The sequence below is a fragment of the Oncorhynchus nerka genome, linkage group LG27, assembly GCF_034236695.1.
Source record: "Oncorhynchus nerka isolate Pitt River linkage group LG27, Oner_Uvic_2.0, whole genome shotgun sequence".
NCBI classification, from domain to species: domain Eukaryota; kingdom Metazoa; phylum Chordata; class Actinopteri; order Salmoniformes; family Salmonidae; genus Oncorhynchus; species Oncorhynchus nerka.
This window is the reverse complement of record NC_088422.1, coordinates 98,630,857-98,649,702: the sequence shown is the minus strand read 5'-3', so window position 1 is coordinate 98,649,702 and position 18,846 is coordinate 98,630,857. Positions and strand designations below refer to the sequence as shown.

Sequence of the window (18,846 nt, the reverse complement as noted above, 5' to 3'; positions counted from 1 at the left end):
AGGTCCCATCATGTTATAATACTGCTGGAGAGGAGACAGAGGTCCCATCATGTTATAATACTGAATGGAGAGGAGACAGAGGTCCCATCATGTTATAATACTGCTGGAGAGGAGACAGAGGTCCCATCATGTTATAATACTGCTGAATGGAGAGGAGACAGAGGTCCCATCATGTTATAATACTGCTGAATGGAGAGGAGACAGAGGTCCCATCATGTTATAATACTGCTGAATGGAGAGGAGACAGAGGTCCCATCATGTTATATATACTGTCCCATCATGTTATAATACTGCTGAAGAGGAGACAGAGGTCCCATCATGTTATAATACTGCTGGAGAGGAGACAGAGGTCCCATCATGTTATAATACTGCTGAATGGAGAGGAGACAGAGGTCCCATCATGTTATAATACTGCTGAATGGAGAGGAGACAGAGGTCCCATCATGTTATAATACTGCTGGAGAGGAGACAGAGGTCCCATCATGTTATAATACTGCTGAATGGAGAGGAGACAGAGGTCCCATCATGTTATAATACTGCTGAATGGAGAGGTCCCATCATGTTATAATACTGCAGAGGTCCCATCATGTTATAATACTGCTGAATGGAGAGGAGACAGAGGTCCCATCATGTTATAATACTGCTGGAGAGGAGACAGAGGTCCCATCATGTTATAATACTGCTGAATGGAGAGGAGACAGAGGTCCCATCATGTTATAATACTGCTGAATGGAGAGGAGACAGAGGTCCCATCATGTTATAATACTGCTGAATGGAGAGGAGACAGAGGTCCCATCATGTTATAATACTGCTGAATGGAGAGGAGACAGAGGTCCCATCATGTTATAATACTGCTGAATGGAGAGGAGACAGAGGTCCCATCATGTTATAATACTGCTGGAGAGGAGACAGAGGTCCCATCATGTTATAATACTGCTGAATGGAGAGGAGACAGAGGTCCCATCATGTTATAATACTGCTGAATGGAGAGGAGACAGAGGTCCCATCATGTTATAATACTGCTGGAGAGGAGACAGAGGTCCCATCATGTTATAATACTGCTGAGAGGAGGCAGAGGTCCCATCATGTTATAATACTGCTGAAGAGAGAGACAGAGGTCCCATCATGTTATAATACTGCTGGAGAGGAGACAGAGGTCCCATCATGTTATAATACTGCTGGAGAGGAGACAGAGGTCCCATCATGTTATAATACTGCTGAATGGAGAGGAGACAGAGGTCCCATCATGTTATAATACTGCTGAATGGAGAGGAGACAGAGGTCCCATCATGTTATAATACTGCTGAATGGAGAGGAGACAGAGGTCCCATCATGTTATAATACTGCTGGAGAGGAGACAGAGGTCCCATCATGTTATAATACTGCTGAATGGAGAGGAGACAGAGGTCCCATCATGTTATAATACTGCTGAATGGAGAGGAGACAGAGGTCCCATCATGTTATAATACTGCTGGAGAGGAGACAGAGGTCCCATCATGTTATAATACTGCTGGAGAGGAGACAGAGGTCCCATCATGTTATAATACTGCTGAATGGAGAGGAGACAGAGGTCCCATCATGTTATAATACTGCTGGAGAGGAGACAGAGGTCCCATCATGTTATAATACTGCTGGAGAGGAGACAGAGGTCCCATCATGTTATAATACTGCTGAATGGAGAGGAGACAGAGGTCCCATCATGTTATAATACTGCTGAATGGAGAGGAGACAGAGGTCCCATCATGTTATAATACTGCTGAATGGAGAGGAGACAGAGGTCCCATCATGTTATAATACTGCTGAATGGAGAGGAGACAGAGGTCCCATCATGTTATAATACTGCTGAATGGAGAGGAGACAGAGGTCCCATCATGTTATAATACTGCTGAATGGAGAGGAGACAGAGGTCCCATCATGTTATAATACTGAATGGAGAGGAGACAGAGGTCCCATCATGTTATAATACTGCTGAATGGAGAGGAGACAGAGGTCCCATCATGTTATAATACTGCTGAATGGAGAGGAGACAGAGGTCCCATCATGTTATAATACTGCTGAATGGAGAGGAGACAGAGGTCCCATCATGTTATAATACTGCTGGAGAGGAGGCAGAGGTCCCATCATGTTATAATACTGCTGGAGAGGAGACAGAGGTCCCATCATGTTATAATACTGAATGGAGAGGAGGCAGAGGTCCCATCATGTTATAATACTGCTGAATGGAGAGGAGACAGAGGTCCCATCATGTTATAATACTGCTGAATGGAGAGGAGACAGAGGTCCCATCATGTTATAATACTGCTGGAGAGGAGACAGAGGTCCCATCATGTTATAATACTGCTGGAGAGGAGGCAGAGGTCCCATCATGTTATAATACTGCTGAATGGAGAGGAGACAGAGGTCCCATCATGTTATAATACTGCTGAATGGAGAGGAGACAGAGGTCCCATCATGTTATAATACTGCTGGAGAGGAGACAGAGGTCCCATCATGTTATAATACTGCTGAATGGAGAGGAGACAGAGGTCCCATCATGTTATAATACTGCTGAATGGAGAGGAGACAGAGGTCCCATCATGTTATAATACTGTCCCATCTGTTATAATACTGCTGGAGAGGAGGCAGAGGTCCCATCATGTTATAATACTGCTGGAGAGGAGACAGAGGTCCCATCATGTTATAATACTGCTGAATGGAGAGGAGACAGAGGTCCCATCATGTTATAATACTGCTGAATGGAGAGGAGACAGAGGTCCCATCATGTTATAATACTGCTGAATGGAGAGGAGACAGAGGTCCCATCATGTTATAATACTGCTGAATGGAGAGGCTGAACAGAGGTACCATCATGTTATAATACTGCTGGAGAGGAGGCAGAGGTCCCATCATGTTATAATACTGCTGGAGAGGAGGCAGAGGTCCCATCATGTTATAATACTGCTGAATGGAGAGGAGACAGAGGTCCCATCATGTTATAATACTGCTGGAGAGGAGACAGAGGTCCCATCATGTTATAATACTGCTGGAGAGGAGACAGAGGTCCCATCATGTTATAATACTGCTGGAGAGGAGACAGAGGTCCCATCATGTTATAATACTGCTGAATGGAGAGGAGACAGAGGTCCCATCATGTTATAATACTGCTGAATGGAGAGGAGACAGAGGTCCCATCATGTTATAATACTGCTGGAGAGGAGACAGAGGTCCCATCATGTTATAATACTGCTGGAGAGGAGGCAGAGGTCCCATCATGTTATAATACTGCTGAATGGAGAGGAGACAGAGGTCCCATCATGTTATAATACTGCTGAATGGAGAGGAGACAGAGGTCCCATCATGTTATAATACTGCTGGAGAGGAGACAGAGGTCCCATCATGTTATAATACTGCTGAATGGAGAGGAGACAGAGGTCCCATCATGTTATAATACTGCTGGAGAGGAGACAGAGGTCCCATCATGTTATAATACTGCTGGAGAGGAGACAGAGGTCCCATCATGTTATAATACTGCTGAATGGGGAGGAGACAGAGGTCCCATCATGTTATAATACTGCTGAATGGAGAGGAGACAGAGGTCCCATCATGTTATAATACTGCTGGAGAGGAGACAGAGGTCCCATCATGTTATAATACTGCTGAATGGAGAGGAGACAGAGGTCCCATCATGTTATAATACTGCTGGAGAGGAGACAGAGGTCCCATCATGTTATAATACTGCTGGAGAGGAGACAGAGGGTCCCATCATGTTATAATACTGCTGAATGGAGAGGAGACAGAGGTCCCATCATGTTATAATACTGCTGAATGGAGAGGAGACAGAGGTCCCATCATGTTATAATACTGCTGGAGAGGAGACAGAGGTCCCATCATGTTATAATACTGCTGAATGGAGAGGAGACAGAGGTCCCATCATGTTATAATACTGCTGAATGGAGAGGAGACAGAGGTCCCATCATGTTATAATACTGCTGGAGAGGAGACAGAGGTCCCATCATGTTATAATACTGCTGGAGAGGAGGCAGAGGTCCCATCATGTTATAATACTGCTGGAGAGGAGACAGAGGTCCCATCATGTTATAATACTGCTGAATGGAGAGGAGACAGAGGTCCCATCATGTTATAATACTGCTGAATGGAGAGGAGACAGAGGTCCCATCATGTTATAATACTGCTGAATGGAGAGGAGACAGAGGTCCCATCATGTTATAATACTGCTGAATGGAGAGGAGACAGAGGTCCCATCATGTTATAATACTGCTGGAGAGGAGACAGAGGTCCCATCATGTTATAATACTGCTGGAGAGGAGACAGAGGTCCCATCATGTTATAATACTGCTGAATGGGGAGGAGACAGAGGTCCCATCATGTTATAATACTGCTGAATGGAGAGGAGACAGAGGTCCCAGTCTAAAGTAGTGCACTACCCTTCTCCAGTAGTGCACTACCCTTCTCCAGGCTGTCTAAAGTAGTGCACTTACCCTTCTCCAGGCTGTCTAAAGTAGTGCACTACCCTTCTTCAGGCTGTCTAAAGTAGTGCACTACCCTTCTTCAGGCTGTCTAAAGTAGTGCACTACCCTTCTCCAGGCTGTCTAAAGTAGTGCACTACCCTTCTCCAGGCTGCCTAAAGTAGTGCACTACCCTTCTCCAGGCTGCCTAAAGTAGTGCACTACCCTTCTCCAGGCTGCCTAAAGTAGTGCACTACCCTTCTCCAGTAGTGCACTAACCTTCTCCAGGCTGCCTAAAGTAGTGCACTACCCTTCTCCAGGCTGCCTAAAGTAGTGCACTACCCTTCTCCAGGCTGTCTAAAGTAGTGCACTACCCTTCTCCAGGCTGTCTAAAGTAGTGCACTACCCATCTCCAGTAGTGCACTAACCTTCTCCAGGCTGCCTAAAGTAGTGCACTACCCTTCTCCAGGCTGCCTAAAGTAGTGCACTACCCTTCTCCAGGCTGTCTAAAGTAGTGCACTACCCTTCTCCAGGCTGTCTAAAGTAGTGCACTACCCTTCTCCAGGCTGTCTAAAGTAGTGCACTACCCTTCTCCAGGCTGTCTAAAGTAGTGCACTACCCTTCTCCAGTAGTGCACTACCCTTCTCCAGACTGTCTAAAGTAGTGCACTACCCTTCTCCAGGCTGTCTAAAGTAGTGCACTACCCTTCTCCAGGCTGTCTAAAGTAGTGCACTACCCTTCTCCAGGCTGTCTAAAGTAGTGCACTACCCTTCTCCAGTAGTGCACTACCCTTCTCCAGACTGTCTAAAGTAGTGCACTATAGAGGGAATAGAACAGATGTGTTTTTATGTTCTGGTTTAATTCATCTTATTGTGAAGCCAAAGTGATTTCTTCATTGTGTTGTCAATAAAGTTATATTCTTCTTCTTATTATTATTATTCTATAGCCCAGCTACCACCTGGGGAGAGGGATGCCAAGCTGGCCCAGCTCACCCAGGCCCTGGAGACCCTCACCCATGTGGCCAGGTGGGTACTAGAGGGTTTCTGTTAATCATTGTCTCACCCACGTGGCCAGGTGGGTACTAGAGGGTTTCTGTTAATCACTGTCTCACCCACGTGGCCAGGTAGGTACTAGAGGGTTTCTGTTAATCATTGTCTCACCCACGTGGCCAGGTAGGTACTAGAGGGTTTCTGTTAATCACTGTCTCACCCACGTGACCAGGTAGGTACTAGAGGGTTTCTGTTAATCATTGTCTCACCCACGTGGCCAGGTAGGTACTAGAGGGTTTCTGTTAATCTTTGTCTCACCCACGTGGCCAGGTAGGTACTAGAGGGTTTCTGTTAATCTTTGTCTCACCCACATGGCCAGGTTGGTACTAGAGGGTTTCTGTTATTCTTTGTCTCACCCACATGGCCAGGTAGGTACTAGAGGGTTTCTGTTAATCACTGTCTCACCCACGTGACCAGGTAGGTACTAGAGGGTTTCTGTTAATCATTGTCTCACCCACGTGGCCAGGTAGGTACTAGAGGGTTTCTGTTAATCACTGTCTCACCCACATGGCCAGGTAGGTACTAGAGGGTTTCTGTTAATCATTGTCTCACCCACGTGGCCAGGTAGGTACTAGAGGGTTTCTGTTAATCACTGTCTCACCCACGTTTAATCATGGTGAATAATAATAAGGCAGAACAGTTGAAACAGAACAGTTGAAACTGCCAGGTGGGTACTAGAGGGTTTCTGTTAATCATTGTCTCACCCACGTGGCCAGGTAGGTACTAGAGGGTTTCTGTTAATCACTGTCTCACCCACGTGGCCAGGTAGGTACTAGAGGGTTTCTGTTAATCATTGTCTCACCCACGTGGCCAGGTAGGTACTAGAGGGTTTCTGTTCATCATTCTTTAACAATGATTAGATAACACTTCCATAAATGCACCATACATCTGTCCACCAGACAGCTGCGTGCCCAGAGGGACAAGGGAGGAGCGTTGGAACTGGAGGGGGTAGAGGTGAGGGCGCAGCTGGATGAGGACAGGAACATCACAGCCCTGGTGCCCAGACAGCCACTGGAGGTCCATGAGACGGTGGGGAACAAAACCTTGTAGCAACAGACGTTTCAATTCAGATTTCTGTTCACTGTTTTCTTGTGCGACAAAAAAAAGGTTATGTTGAAAAAACAACAACATACAATTGTTTGACTGTTGTCATGTTTGACTGCCAATGCACATCCTAGCTAACAAGATGGAGATGGGTGTGTTTCCAGGTGGCAGAGTGCATGATTTATGCCAACCACTGGGTGGCCCGTAAGATCCAGGAGAGTTTCCCCCAGCAGGCCTTGCTGCGCCACCACCCGCCCCCACGCCAGGAGTTCTTCAACCAGCTGCAGGACAGTGCCGGGCACGCGGCTTCACCATAGATACCAGGTATACTGTTACTATGGTGTCACTAACTAACCAGCCATTTAACTATACATAGATACCAGGTATACTGTTACTATGGTATCACTAACTAACCAGCCATTTAACTATACATAGACACCAGGTATACTGTTACTAGGGTGTCACTAACTAACCAGCCATCTAACTATACATAGACACCAGGTATACTGTTACTATGGTGTCACTAACTAACCAGCCATTTCACTATACATAGACACCAGGTATAGACACTGTTACTATGGTGTCACTAACTAACCAGCCATTTAACTATACATAGACACCAGGTATACTGTTACTAGGGTGTCACTAACTAACCAGCCATCTAACTATACATAGACACCAGGTATACTGTTACTATGGTGTCACTAACTAACCAGCCATTTAACTATACATAGACACCAGGTATACTGTTACTATGGTGTCACTAACTAACCAGCCATTTAACTATACATAGACACCAGGTATACTGTTACTATGGTGTCACTAACTAACCAGCCATTTAACTATACATAGACACCAGGTATACTGTTACTATGGTGTCACTAACTAACCAGCCATTTAACTATACATAGACACCAGGTATACTGTTACTATGGTGTCACTAACTAACCAGCCATTTAACTATACATAGACACCAGGTATACTGTTACTATGGTGTCACTAACTAACCAGCCATTTAACTATACATAGACACCAGGTATACTGTTACTATGGTGTCACTAACTAACCAGCCATTTAACTATACATAGACACCAGGTATACTGTTACTATGGTGTCACTAACTCACCAGCCATTTAACTATACATAGACACCAGGTATACTGTTACTATGGTGTCACTAACTCACCAGCCATTTAACTATACATAGACACCAGGTATACTGTTACTATGGTGTCACTAACTAACCAGCCATTTAACTATACATAGACACCAGGTATACTGTTACTATGGTGTCACTAACTAACCAGCCATTTAACTATACATAGACACCAGGTATACTGTTACTATGGTGTCACTAACTAACCAGCCATTTAACTATACATAGACACCAGGTATACTGTTACTATGGTGTCACTAACTAACCAGCCATTTAACTATACATAGACACCAGGTATACTGTTACTATGGTGTCACTAACTAACCAGCCATTTAACTATACATAGACACCAGGTATACTGTTACTATGGTGTCACTAACTAACCAGCCATTTAACTATACATAGACACCAGGTATACTGTTACTATGGTGTCACTAACTAACCAGCCATTTAACTATACATAGACACCAGGTACAGGTTATAAGCTGTGTTAACAACACTTCTATTAACTATGTTATAAGCCGTTGAACTATCGATATGGATATGCATCGATATGGATATGTATCGATATGGATATGGATATGTATGGTGTATGGATATGTATCGATGTAGATATGTATGGATATGGATATGTATCGATGTAGATATGCATTGATATGGATATGTATCGATGTAGATATGTATCGATGTAGATATGTATCGATGTAGATATGTATCGATATGGATATGCATCAATATGGATATGTATGGATATGGATATGTATCGATGTAGATATGCATTGATATGGATATGTATCGATGTAGATATGTATCGATGTAGATATGTATCGATATGGATATGTATCGATGTAGATATGTATCGATATGGATATGTATCGATGTAGATATGTATCGATGTAGATATGTATCGATGTAGATATGCATCGATATGGATATGTATCGATGTAGATATGTATCGATATGGATATGTATCGATGTAGATATGTATCGATATGGATATGCATCAATATGGATATGTATCGATATGGATATGTATCGATATGGATATGTATCGATATGGATATGTATCGATATGGATATGCATCAATATGGATATGTATCGATATGGATATGTATCGATATGGATATGCATCGATATGGATATGGATCGATATGGATATGGATATGCATCGATATGGATATGTATCGATATGGATATGTATATGTATCGATATGGATATGCATCGATATGGATATGCATCGATATGGATATGTATCGATATGGATATGTATCGATATGGATATGCATCGATATGGATATGCATCGATATGGATATGTATCGATATGGATATGCATCGATATGGATATGTATCGATATGGATATGTATCGATATGGATATGCATCGATATGGATATGCATCGATATGGATATGCATCGATATGGATATGTATCGATATGGATATGTATGGATACGTATATGTATCGATATGGATATGCATCGATATGGATATGCATCGATATGGATGTGGATATGCATCGATATGGATATGCATCGATATGGATATGTATCGATATGGATATGCATCGATATGGATATGCATCGATATGGATGTGGATATGCATCGATATGGATATGCACCGATATGGATGTGGATATGCATCGATATGGATATGCATCGATATGGATATGCATCGATATGGATATGTATCGATATGGATATGTATGGATACGTATATGTATCGATATGGATATGCATCGATATGGATATGCATCGATATCGATATGTATGGATACGTATATGCATCGATATGGATATGCATCGATATGGATATGGATATGCATCGATATGGATATGCATCGATATGGATGTGGATATGGATATGCATCGATATGGATGTGGATATGCATCGATGTGGATATGCATCGATATGGATATGGATATGGATATGCATCGATATGGATATGCATCGATATGGATGTGGATATGCATCGATATGGATATGCATCGATATGGATATGCATCGATATGGATGTGGATATGCATCGATATGGATATGCATCGATATGGATGTGGATATGCATCGATATGGATATGGATGTGGATATGCATCGATATGGATGTGGATATACATCGATATGGATATGCATCGATATGGATATGCATCGATATGGATATGCATCGATATGGATGTGGATATGCATCGATATGGATATGTATCGATGTGGATATGTATCGATATGGATATGTATCGATATGGATATGGATATATATCGATATGGATATGTATCGATGTGGATATGCATCGATATGGATATGTATCGATATGGATATGCATCGATATGGATATGTATCGATATGGATATGCATCGATGTGGATATGTATCGATGTGGATATGTATCGATATGGATATGCATCGATATGGATATGTATCGATATGGATATGTATCGATATGTATGGATATGTATGGATATGGATATGTATCGATATGGATATGTATGGATATGGATATGTATCGATATGGATATGTATCGATATGGATATGGATATATATCGATATGGATATGTATCGATGTGGATATGCATCGATATGGATATGCATCGATATGGATATGTATCGATATGGATATGTATGGATATGTATGGATATGGATATGTATCGATATGTATGGATATGGATATGTATCGATATGGATATGTATCGATATGGATATGTATGGATATGGATATGTATCGATATGGATATGCATCGATATGGATATGCATCGATATGGATATGTATCGATATGGATATGTATCGATATGGATATGCATCGATATGGATATGCATCGATATGGATATGGATATGCATCGATATGGATATGGATCGATATGGATATGCATCGATATGGATATGTATCGATATGGATATGTATCGATGTGGATATGTATCGATGTGGATATGTATCGATGTGGATATGTATCGATATGGATATGCATCGATATGGATATGGATCGATATGGATATGCATCGATATGGATATGTATCGATATGGATATGTATCGATGTGGATATGTATCGATGTGGATATGCATCGATATGGATGTGGATATGCATCGATATGGATATGCATCGATATGGATATGCATCGATATGGATATGCATCGATATGGATATGTATGGATATGCATGGATATGGATATGCATGGATATGGATATGTATGGATATGCATGGATATGGATATGTATGGATATGTATGGATATGCATGGATATGGATATGTATGGATATGCATGGATATGGATATGTATGGATATGGATATGTATGGATATGGATATGTATGGATATGGATATGTATGGATATGCATGGATATGGATATGTATGGATATGGATATGTATGGATATGCATCGATATGGATATGCATCGATATGCATCGATATGGATATGGATATGTATCGATATGTATGGATATGGATATGTATGGATATGTATGGATATGTATGGATATGGATATGCATCGATATGGATATGTATGGATATGGATATGTATGGATATGTATGGATATGTATGGATATGGATATGCATCGATATGGATATGCATCGATATGGATGGAATTATTATCATCTTTGAAAAGAGACGTGGAACATTCCAGACATGTCTCATATTAAATATGTCAAATGATTGACTTGCACTTCATGTAGTTTTGCCTTGTGCAATGGAACAAATGGAATACTCCCAAAAGTGAAAACTCCCAAGTATTTGACAAATGTGTTTGATCCCATGTCTGCACACCAGTCAACCAAAAGAACAACTAATTCAAACGTACAGGCTAGATCAAATGACAAATAGCAGTAAAGTTCAACCCATAACCTTGACTCCCTGTCTCAGGTCAAACAAGGCCCTGGCTGACTCCCTGGACCGGGCCGTGGACCCCCGGGACCCGCTGGTGAACCGGCTGCTGAGGGTGATGGCTACCATGGCCATGTCCAATGCCCTCTACTTCTCTACCGGAGCCTGCCCTGTCGACCAGTACTATCACTATGGTAACTAATGTCCTCAGGACCAGTGCTATCACTATGGTAACTAATGTCATCAAGACCAGTACTATCACTATGGACAGATCTACTGTCAGGGCCCAGGTTATATCTGGACAGATCTACTCTCAGGGCCCAGGTTATATCTGGACAGATCTACTCTCAGGGCCCAGGTTATATCTGGACAGATCTACTCTCAGGGCCCAGGTTATATCTGGACAGATCTATTCTCAGGGCCCAGGTTATATCTGGACAGATCTACTCTCAGGGCCCAGGTTATATCTGGACAGATCTTTTCTCAGGGCCCAGGTTATATCTGGACAGATCTACTCTCAGGGCCCAGGGGCCCACGTTACATCTGGACATATCTACTCTCAGGGCCCAGGTTATATTTGGACAGATCTACTCTCAGGGCCCAGGTTATATCTGGACAGATCTACTCTCAGGGCCCAGGTTATATCTGGACAGATCTACTCTCAGGGCCCAGGTTATATCTGGACAGATCTACTCTCAGGGCCCAGGTTATATCTGGACAGATCTACCCTCAGGGCCCAGCTTATATCTGGACAGATCTACTCTCAGGGCCCAGGTTATATCTGGACAGGTCTACTCTCAGGGCCCAGGTTATATCTGGACAGACCTACTCTCAGGGCCCAGGTTATATCTGGACAGATCTACTATCAGGCCCCAGGTTATATCTGGACAGATCTCCTCTCAGGGCCCAGGTTATATCTGGACAGATCTCCTCTCAGGGCCCAGGTTATATCTGGACAGATCTACTCTCAGGGCCCAGGTTATATCTGGACAGATCTACTCTCAGGGCCCTGGTTATATCTGGACAGATCTACTCTCAGGGCCCAGGTTATATCTGGACAGACCTACTCTCAAGGCCCAGGTTATATCTGGACAGATCTACTCTCAGGCCCCAGGTTATATCTGGACAGATCTCCTCTCAGGGCCCAGGTTATATCTGGACAGATCTACTCTCAGGGCCCAGGTTATATCTGGACAGATCTACTCTCAGGGCCCTGGTTATATCTGGACAGATCTACTCTCAGGGCCCAGGTTATATCTGGACAGATCTACTCTCAGGGCCCAGGTTATATCTGGACAGATCTACTCTCAGGGCCCAGGTTATATCTGGACAGATCTACTCTCAGGGTCCAGGTTATATCTGGACAGATCTACTCTCAGGCCCCAGGTTATATCTGGACAGATCTACTCTCAGGGCCCAGGTTATATCTGGACAGATCTACTCTCAGGGCCCAGGTTATATCTGGACAGATCTACTCTCAGGGCCCAGGTTATATCTGGACAGATCTACTCTCAGGGCCCAGGTTATATCTGGACAGATCTACTCTCAGGGCCCAGGTTATATCTGGACAGATCTACTCTCAGGGCCCAGGTTATATCTGGACAGAGATGATTTGTTTACCTCTGTGTCTCTTCCTTCAGGTCTGGCTCTGGACCGATACACCCACTTCACCTCTCCCATCCGTCGCTATGCCGACATGATCGTCCACCGCCTGCTCACCGCAGCCATCGCCATGGAGAAGGGGGCGGGGCCAGCCAAGGCCTTAGCCAGTAACAAAGAGTTGGAGGAGGTGGCTCAGCAAATCAACAACAAGAACAGGGTCAGTATCGTATCAATACCAAACATCCACAATAGCATTAAAAAACGAAATAAAGATCCAATGAGATGAGAGAAGATATCATTCATCTACAAACGGACGACTTGGGGGTGATGAAGAACTAAGGGTCAACGTTGTTTCAATAAATGACATGGGAGCATAGAGCACAGTGTGTGGAGTCTTTTACTGTAGAAAGTCCCCTGTGAGGATGGTTATCTTCTGACATTGACCCCTGAACTCTAACCTCTACCCTCTGACACCCTAGGCAGCACAACATGCCCAGAAGGTTTCCACAGAGCTATTTCAGTGCCTCTACTTCAGAGACAAAGACCCAGAGACAGACGAGCGCTGTGTGGCCGACGCGGTCATCTACACCATCAGAGCCAACGGCATGCTGGTCTTCATACCACAGTAAGGTCATAACAGTAGAGCTGGTCTTCATACCACAGTAAGGTCATAACAGTAGAGCTGGTCTTCATACCACAGTAAGGTCATAACAGTAGAGCTGGTCTTCATACCACAGTAAGGTCATAACAGTAGAGCTGGTCTTCATACCACAGTAAGGTCATCACAGTAGAGCTGGTCTTCATACCACAGTAAGGTCATCACAGTAGAGCTGGTCTTCATACCACAGTAAGGTCATAACAGTAGAGCTGGTCTTCATACCACAGTAAGGTCATAAAAGTAGAGCTGGTCTTCATACCACAGTAAGGTCATAACAGTAGAGCTGGTCTTCATACCACAGTAAGGTCATAACAGTAGAACTGGTCCCAGATCAGTTGGTGCTGTCTTACCAACTCATATGGTCATTGCCAACCAGTTGACAAGACAGCACAAATAGATCTGAGACCAGGCTAGCATTGAACTGAGCAAAAACATACAGTAGAAATCATTACAGTGATTTATGTTGAGATATTTCTCAAACAAATATCCATAAATAGGTTGATTTAAAAAGAGTACCGTAACAGACTGACAACTGTGTGTGTTCCCAGGTATGGCCTGAAGGGGGCAGTGTACCTGAAGAACAGAGAGGGCCAGGTGGTGAGTGAGAGACAAGATGGAGGATGTGACTGGCAGACTGGTTCTCTACAGAGATACCTGGACCACATCACTACCACTACTGCTGTTGGCACCTCAACCTTCAACCTGTTCCAACACATCACCGTGAGTTCTACACAATTACTTTACAATTACTTTAGACTCTTTGTGAATACAGGCCCCGAGGGGGCCCACGTTCCTCCTGGAGAGCGAGCTTTCTGCAGGATTTTGTTCCCGCCCTACTCTAACGCCTCTGATTCGTCTAACCAGCTGCTCCTCAGGCTTCAGGTCTTAACAGATGGACTAATGCTAGTTATACCCCCCCCCGTCCCCCCTCTTCCCCTCAGGTGCGTATCTCAGTACAACCATCACGTTGTCACTCAGACACAATCCGTCTGGAAGTGGTCAGCAACAGGCCCCACCAGGCCCCCGAGACTCAGGTCCAGACCTCCCAGCCCCAGGGGGCTAGGGGCCGGTCCCAGCTGGTCCAGGAGGTGGTTCGGCAGGCAGAGGAGGCCTCTCAGCAGGCGGAGGAGAAGAGGGGCCGGGCCTCCAAACTGTCCACGGAGGAGAGAGAGTTCAGACAGAGTAAATGTCCCAACCTCTACTCTCTCCTGGAGGAGGTCAGGGAGCTGGCCTTGCTGGACCTTGCTGCCTGTGGAGCAGGAGGCGGGGGTCTGGGAGGGGGTCTGGGAGCAGGAGGCGGGGGTCTGGGAGCAGGAGGCGGGGGTCTGGGAGCAGGAGGTGGGGGTCTGGGAGCAGGAGGCGGGGGTCTGGGAGCAGGAAGCAGGGGTCTGGGAGCAGGAGGCGGGGGTCTGGGAGCAGGAGGCGGGGGTCTGGGAGCAGCCGCTCAGGCTTGTGCTACATCAGCATAGATGAGGTGGAGAAGTAGGAGGAGGAACAGGTCTGGGAACAGCTGCTCATTCCTGCGATACATCAACATGGATGAGGTGGTGGTGGAGCAGGGAGGAACAACAGGTCTGGGAACAGCTGCTTTGGTCTGCGATACATCAGTATAGAACTACATAAAGCTTCTGATTCTGGGTCAGGTTATTGTGGAGGAGGGGGGGGCGTTTGAAGAGTAAGGACGTGCAGGAGGCAAAGTAACAGGTCAACATCAGCATCAAACTTTAACACTGACTCAGGATCAGATTGTGGTGCTTTTCATGGACTTAACCAGCATGCAGACAGACCCTCTGGACCGACCATCTTACTATACATCCTGGGTGTTATCACCATGGTTACCAGACTCTACTTAGCTACATCTTCAGTCTTATTTGGAAAATGAATAGATGATTGAAGTTGTGAGATGAGATGGATGCATGTGATATCATGAATATCATGAATAGCTCTCAACAGGACAGTTACCATAGAAACATCTAACATCTGGAACAAGCAGCAGCTCTGGTCTCAACAGGACAGTTACCATAGAAACAACACCATGAACAAACAGCAGCTCTGGTCTCAACAGGACAGGACAGTTACCATAGAAACAACACCATGAACAAACAGCAGCTCTGGTCTTAACTCAACAGGACAGTTACCATGGAAACAACACCTGGAACAAACAGCAGCTCTGGTCTTAACTCAACAGGACAGTTACCATAGAAACAACACCTGGAACAAGCAGCTACAGTTTTTACCAAACATTTCTCATTTTCTGTATTTGATTGAACACTTTGGGGAATAGATGTAGAATAGATTCCACACAAATGGATTCTCTGGCCATCGTTTTTACACTGAACTGTATAATGACCTCTGGCACTGAGAACAATGCCGTTGTACAGCCTGGTATTGTATTTTAACCTAAATATATTTTTGTAATATTTTTGGCAGTTGGTATCTTGTGGAAAAACAAGTATTTTCAAGTGCTCTATTCCATTGTATGTTTTAAATGAATTAAAGTGCATTACCAAGCCTGTTGAACAGTGAAATGTTTATTGATCTGGGTGAAGATCGTATCATGGCTGCATTACCAAACCAGTTGAACAGTGAAATGTTTATTGATCTGGGTGAAGATCGTATCATGGCTGCATTACCAAACCAGTTGAACAGTGAAATGTTTATTGATCTGGGTGAAGATCGTATCATGCTGCATTACCAAGCCTGTTGAACAGTGAAATGTTTATTGATCTGGGTGAAGATCGTATCATGGCTGCATTACCAAGCCTGTTGAACAGTGAAAATTGATCTGGGTGAAGATCACATGGCTGCATTACCAAACCAGTTGAACAGTGAAATGTTTTTATTTGAAGGTATCATGGGCATTACCAAACCTGTTGAACAGTGAAATGTTTATTGATCTTTGAAGAAAGCATTAAGTCAAATGCAGGCTTCAGGCAAGTGACACAGTTGATTTGAACAAAGAGACTAGATGTTTGATGACTGAACAAGAGACTAGATGTTTGAGACACAGTGATCTGAACAAGAGAGACTAGATGTTTGAGACACAGTGATCTGAACAAGAGAGACTAGATGTTTGAGACACAGTGATCTGAACAAGAGAGACTAGATGTTTGAGAGACAGTGATCTGAACAAGAGAGACTAGATGTTTGAGACACAGTGATCTGAACAAGAGAGACTAGATGTTTGAGACACAGTGATCTGAACAAGAGAGACTAGATGTTTGAGACACAGTGATCTGAACAAGAGAGACTAGATGTTTGAGACACAGTGATCTGAACAAGAGAGACTAGATGTTTGAGACACAGTGATCTGAACAAGAGACTAGATGTTTGAGAGACAGTGATCTGAACAAGAGAGACTAGATGTTTGAGACACAGTGATCTGAACAAGAGACTAGATGTTTGAGACACAGTGATCTGAACAAGAGAGACTAGATGTTTGAGACACAGTGATCTGAACAAGAGACTAGATGTTTTGAGACACAGTGATCTGAACAAGAGAGACTAGATGTTTGAGTGATCTGAACAAGAGACTAGATGTTTCTGAACAAGAGACTAGATGTTTGAGACACAGTGATCTGAACAAGAGAGACGAGATGTTTGAGACACAGTGATCTGAACAAGAGAAACTAGATGTTTGAGACACAGTGATCTGAACAAGAGACTAGATGTTTGAGATCTGCCAGTTCAGGATCACCATTGATACATACAGGGTCCACGTGTCCAAACTACCCCTCTGTATCCCCACTCCTGTAGATCTGAAATGATAGAATAGGTCTCAGTGAAACGGAGCTACAGGGTCAGAGGAGACGCCAAGGCTGGATTTGTACCAGGAAACACACCGTCTGCACTCCTCTTGAAGGCCAAGGGGGTAAAAACCCTGTCTTTACCCAACACAGAGGGGACAGGGAACCTTAATTAAATAGCCCTGTCTTTACCCAACACAGAGGGGACAGGGAACCTTAATTAAATAGCCCTGTCTTTACCCAACACAGAGGGTCCAGGGAACCTTAATTAAATAGCCCTGTCTTTACCCAACACAGAGGGGCCAGGGAACCTTAATTAAATAGACAAGTCTTTACCCAACACAGAGGGGCCAGGGAACCTTAATTAAATAGACCAGTCTTTACCCAACACAGAGGGGCCAGGGAACCTTAATTAAATAGACCAGTCTTTACCCAACACAGAGGGGCCAGGGAACCTTAATTAAATAGACCAGTCTTTACCCAACACAGAGGGGCCAGGGAACCTTAATTAGCCCTGTCTTTACCCAACACAGAGGGGCCAGGGAACCTTAATTAGCCCTGTCTTTACCCAACACAGAGGGGCCAGGGAACCTTAATTAAATAGCCCTGTCTTTACCCAACACAGAGGGTCCAGGGAACCTTAATTAAATAGCCCTGTCTTTACCCAACACAGAGGGGACAGGGAACCTTAATTAAATAGCCCTGTCTTTACCCAACACAGAGGGGACAGGGAACCTTAATTAAATAGCCCTGTCTTTACCCAACACAGAGGGGCCAGGGAACCTTAATTAAATAGCCCTGTCTTTACCCAACACAGAGGGGACAGGGAACCTTAAATAGCCCTGTCTTTAAATAGCCCTGTCTTTACCCAACACAGAGGGGACAGGGAACCTTAAATAGCCCTGTCTTTACCCAACACAGAGGGGACAGGGAACCTTAAATAGCCCTGTCTTTACCCAACACAGAGGGGACAGGAACCTTTTAAATGGCCCTGTCTTTGCAACAGAGGGCCAGGGAACCTTAATTAAATAGCCCTGTCTTTAAATAGCCCTGTCTTTACCCAACACAGAGGGGACAGGGAACCCAACACAGAGGGGACAGGGAACCTTAAATAGCCCTGTCTTTACCCAACACAGAGGGGACAGGGAACCTTAAATAGCCCTGTCTTTACCCAACACAGAGGGGACAGGGAACCTTAATTAAATAGCCCTGTCTTTACCCAACACAGAGGGGACAGGGAACCTTAATTAAATAGCCCTGTCTTTACCCAACACAGAGGGGACAGGGAACCTTAATTAAATAGCCCTGTCTTTACCCAACACAGAGGGGA

At 44.2% G+C, this 18,846-nt stretch overlaps 1 protein-coding gene and 1 long non-coding RNA gene across 2 annotated transcripts in view; both read left to right on the top strand.

Moving 5' to 3' along the window:
- dis3l (DIS3 like exosome 3'-5' exoribonuclease) overlaps window positions 1–15,239 on the top strand; it is a 57,833-nt gene extending 42,594 nt beyond the window's left edge. The window contains 9 exon segments of the mRNA XM_065011200.1: window positions 5,392–5,470; window positions 6,394–6,523; window positions 6,703–6,832; window positions 6,835–6,862; window positions 11,550–11,704; window positions 13,151–13,329; window positions 13,592–13,737; window positions 14,319–14,490; window positions 14,712–15,239. Of these exon segments, the coding sequence (XP_064867272.1) occupies window positions 5,392–5,470; window positions 6,394–6,523; window positions 6,703–6,832; window positions 6,835–6,862; window positions 11,550–11,704; window positions 13,151–13,329; window positions 13,592–13,737; window positions 14,319–14,490; window positions 14,712–15,239 (1,547 nt within the window).
- On the top strand, window positions 5,477–6,308 carry LOC135565413 (uncharacterized). The gene is made up of 3 exons (XR_010461617.1): window positions 5,477–5,621; window positions 5,671–6,058; window positions 6,162–6,308. It is a non-coding gene; the product is annotated as an uncharacterized LOC135565413 (long non-coding RNA).
- Window positions 15,240–18,846: the final 3,607 nt, after the last annotated feature.